At 62.4% G+C, this 2,500-nt stretch overlaps 1 protein-coding gene across 1 annotated transcript in view; it reads right to left on the bottom strand.

Moving 5' to 3' along the window:
- PLSCR3 (phospholipid scramblase 3) overlaps positions 1–1,863 on the bottom strand; it is a gene marked incomplete at its 5' end in the record, with an annotated part of 3,958 nt that extends 2,095 nt beyond the window's left edge. The window contains one exon of the mRNA XM_078623764.1: positions 1,702–1,863. Within this exon, the coding sequence (XP_078479890.1) occupies positions 1,702–1,863 (162 nt within the window). The remainder of the gene's footprint in view (positions 1–1,701) is intronic.
- Positions 1,864–2,500: the final 637 nt, after the last annotated feature.

Genomic DNA, 2,500 nt, shown 5'->3' with positions numbered 1-2,500 from the left:
GGAAACGTGCGGATATCGGGGAGCTGAGTGAGCGGTTGTCGGGAAACGTGCGGATATCGGGGAGCTGAGTGAGCGGTTGTCGGGAAACGTGCGGATATCGGGGAGCTGAGCGAGCGGTTGTCGGGAAACGTGCGGATATCGGGGAGCTGAGTGAGCGGTTGTCGGGAAATGCGCGAATATCGGGGAGCTGAGCGAGCGGTTGTCGGGAAACGTGCGGATATCGGGGAGCTGAGCGAGCGGTTGTCGGGAAACGTGCGGATATCGGGGAGCTGGGCGAGTGGTTGTCGGGAAACGTGCGGATATCGGGGAGCTGAGTGAGCGGTTGTCGGGAAACGTGCGGATATCGGGGAGCTGAGCGAGCGGTTGTCGGGAAACGTGCGGATATCGGGGAGCTGAGTGAGCGGTTGTCGGGAAACGTGCGGATATCGGGGAGCTGAGCGAGCGGTTGTCGTGAAACGTGCGGATATCGGGGAGCTGGGCGAGCGGTTGTCGTGAAACGTGCGGATATCGGGGAGCTGAGTGAGTGGTTGTCGGGAAACGTGCGGATATCGGGGAGCTGAGTGAGCGGTTGTCGGGAAACGTGCGGATATCGGGGAGCTGAGTGAGCGGTTGTCGGGAAACGTGCGGATATCGGGGAGCTGAGTGAGCGGTTGTCGGGAAACGTGCGGATATCGGGGAGCTGAGTGAGCGGTTGTCGGGAAACGTGCGGATATCGGGGAGCTGAGCGAGCGGTTGTCGTGAAACGTGCGGATATCGGGGAGCTGGGCGAGCGGTTGTCGTGAAACGTGCGGATATCGGGGAGCTGAGTGAGTGGTTGTCGGGAAACGTGCGGATATCGGGGAGCTGAGTGAGCGGTTGTCGGGAAACGTGCGGATATCGGGGAGCTGAGTGAGCGGTTGTCGTGAAACGTGCGGATATCGGGGAGCTGGGCGAGCGGTTGTCGGGAAACGTGCGGATATCGGGGAGCTGAGTGAGTGGTTGTCGTGAAACGTGCGGATATCGGGGAGCTGAGCGAGCGGTTGTCGGGAAACGTGCGGATATCGGGGAGCTGAGCGAGCGGTTGTCGGGAAACGTGCGGATATCGGGGAGCTGAGACGAGCTGGGCGAGTGGTTGTAGGGAAACGTGCGGATATCGAGGAGCTGAGTGAGCGGTTGTCGTGAAACGTGCGGATATCGGGGAGCTGAGACGAGCTGGGTGAGCGGTTGTTGGGAAACGTGCGGATATCGGGGAGCTGAGACGAGCTGGGCGAGCGGTTGTCGGGAAACGTGCGGATATCGAGGAGCTGAGTGAGCGGTTGTCGTGAAACGTGCGGATATCGGGGAGCTGAGACGAGCTGGGTGAGCGGTTGTTGGGAAACGTGCGGATATCGGGGAGCTGAGACGAGCGGTTGTTGGGAAACGTGCGGATATCGGGGAGCTGAGCGAGCAAGTGGTTGTCGGGAAACGTGCGGATATCGGGGAGCTGAGCTGAGCGAGTGAGCGGTTGTCGTGAAACGTGCGGATATCGGGGAGCTGGGCGAGCGGTTGTTGGGAAACGTGCGGATATCGGGGAGCTGAGCGAGCAAGTGGTTGTCGGGAAACGTGCGGATATCGGGGAGCTGAGCTGAGCGAGTGAGCGGTTGTCGTGAAACGTGCGGATATCGGGGAGCTGGGTGAGCGGTTGTCGGGAAACGCGCGGATATCGGGGAGCTGAGCGAGCACCTTGAAGTTGACGTCGGTGCAGCAGCGGCAGGGGATGCAGGGCCCCTTGATCTTGAGCACCTCCTCGCGCTCCGCGTTGAGCACGGAGAAGATGGGCAGGCAGATGTGCCACTTCTGGACGATGTAGCCGATGGGCGTTCCCGGCGGGGACTGCACCTCGATCTGACGCGGCGGCCGAGGCGGCAACGGCGGAGGTGACGCTCGCTCTCTCGCTCGCTCTCTCGCTCGCTCTCTCGGTCGCTCGCTCACTCTCTCGCTCGCTCTCTCGCTCTCTCGCTCTCTCTCTCGGTCGCTCGCTCACTCTCTCGCTCGCTCTCTCGCTCTCTCGCTCGCTCTCTCGCTCACTCGGTCACTCGCTCACTCTCTCGCTCGCTCTCTCGCTCGCTCTCTCGCTCGCTCTCTCTCTCGCTCGCTCTCTCGCTCTCTCGCTCGCTCTCTCGCTCACTCGGTCACTCGCTCACTCTCTCGCTCGCTCTCTCGCTCGCTCTCTCTCTCGCTCGCTCACTCTCTCGCTCGCTCTCTCGCTCTCTCGCTCGCTCTCTCGCTCACTCGGTCACTCGCTCACTCTCTCGCTCGCTCTCTCGCTCGCTCTCTTTCTCGCTCGCTCTCTTCTCGCTCGCTCGCTCTCTCGCTCGCTCTCGCTCTCTCGCTCGCTCTCTCGCTCTCTCGCTCGCTCTCTCGCTCGCTCCTCTCTCCGCTCTCGCTCACTCTCTCGCTCGCTCTCTCGCTCGCTCTCTCTCTCGCTCGCTCGCTCGCTCGCTCTCTCGCTCGCTCTCGTCTCTCTCGCTCGCTCTCTCGC

This window comes from Lampetra planeri, unplaced genomic scaffold, assembly GCF_965212315.1.
Source record: "Lampetra planeri unplaced genomic scaffold, kcLamPlan1.2.h2 scaffold_431, whole genome shotgun sequence".
Classification (NCBI taxonomy): domain Eukaryota; kingdom Metazoa; phylum Chordata; class Hyperoartia; order Petromyzontiformes; family Petromyzontidae; genus Lampetra; species Lampetra planeri.
The sequence above is the reverse complement of the archived record's forward strand: the minus strand, read 5'-3'. Positions and strand labels throughout refer to the sequence as shown.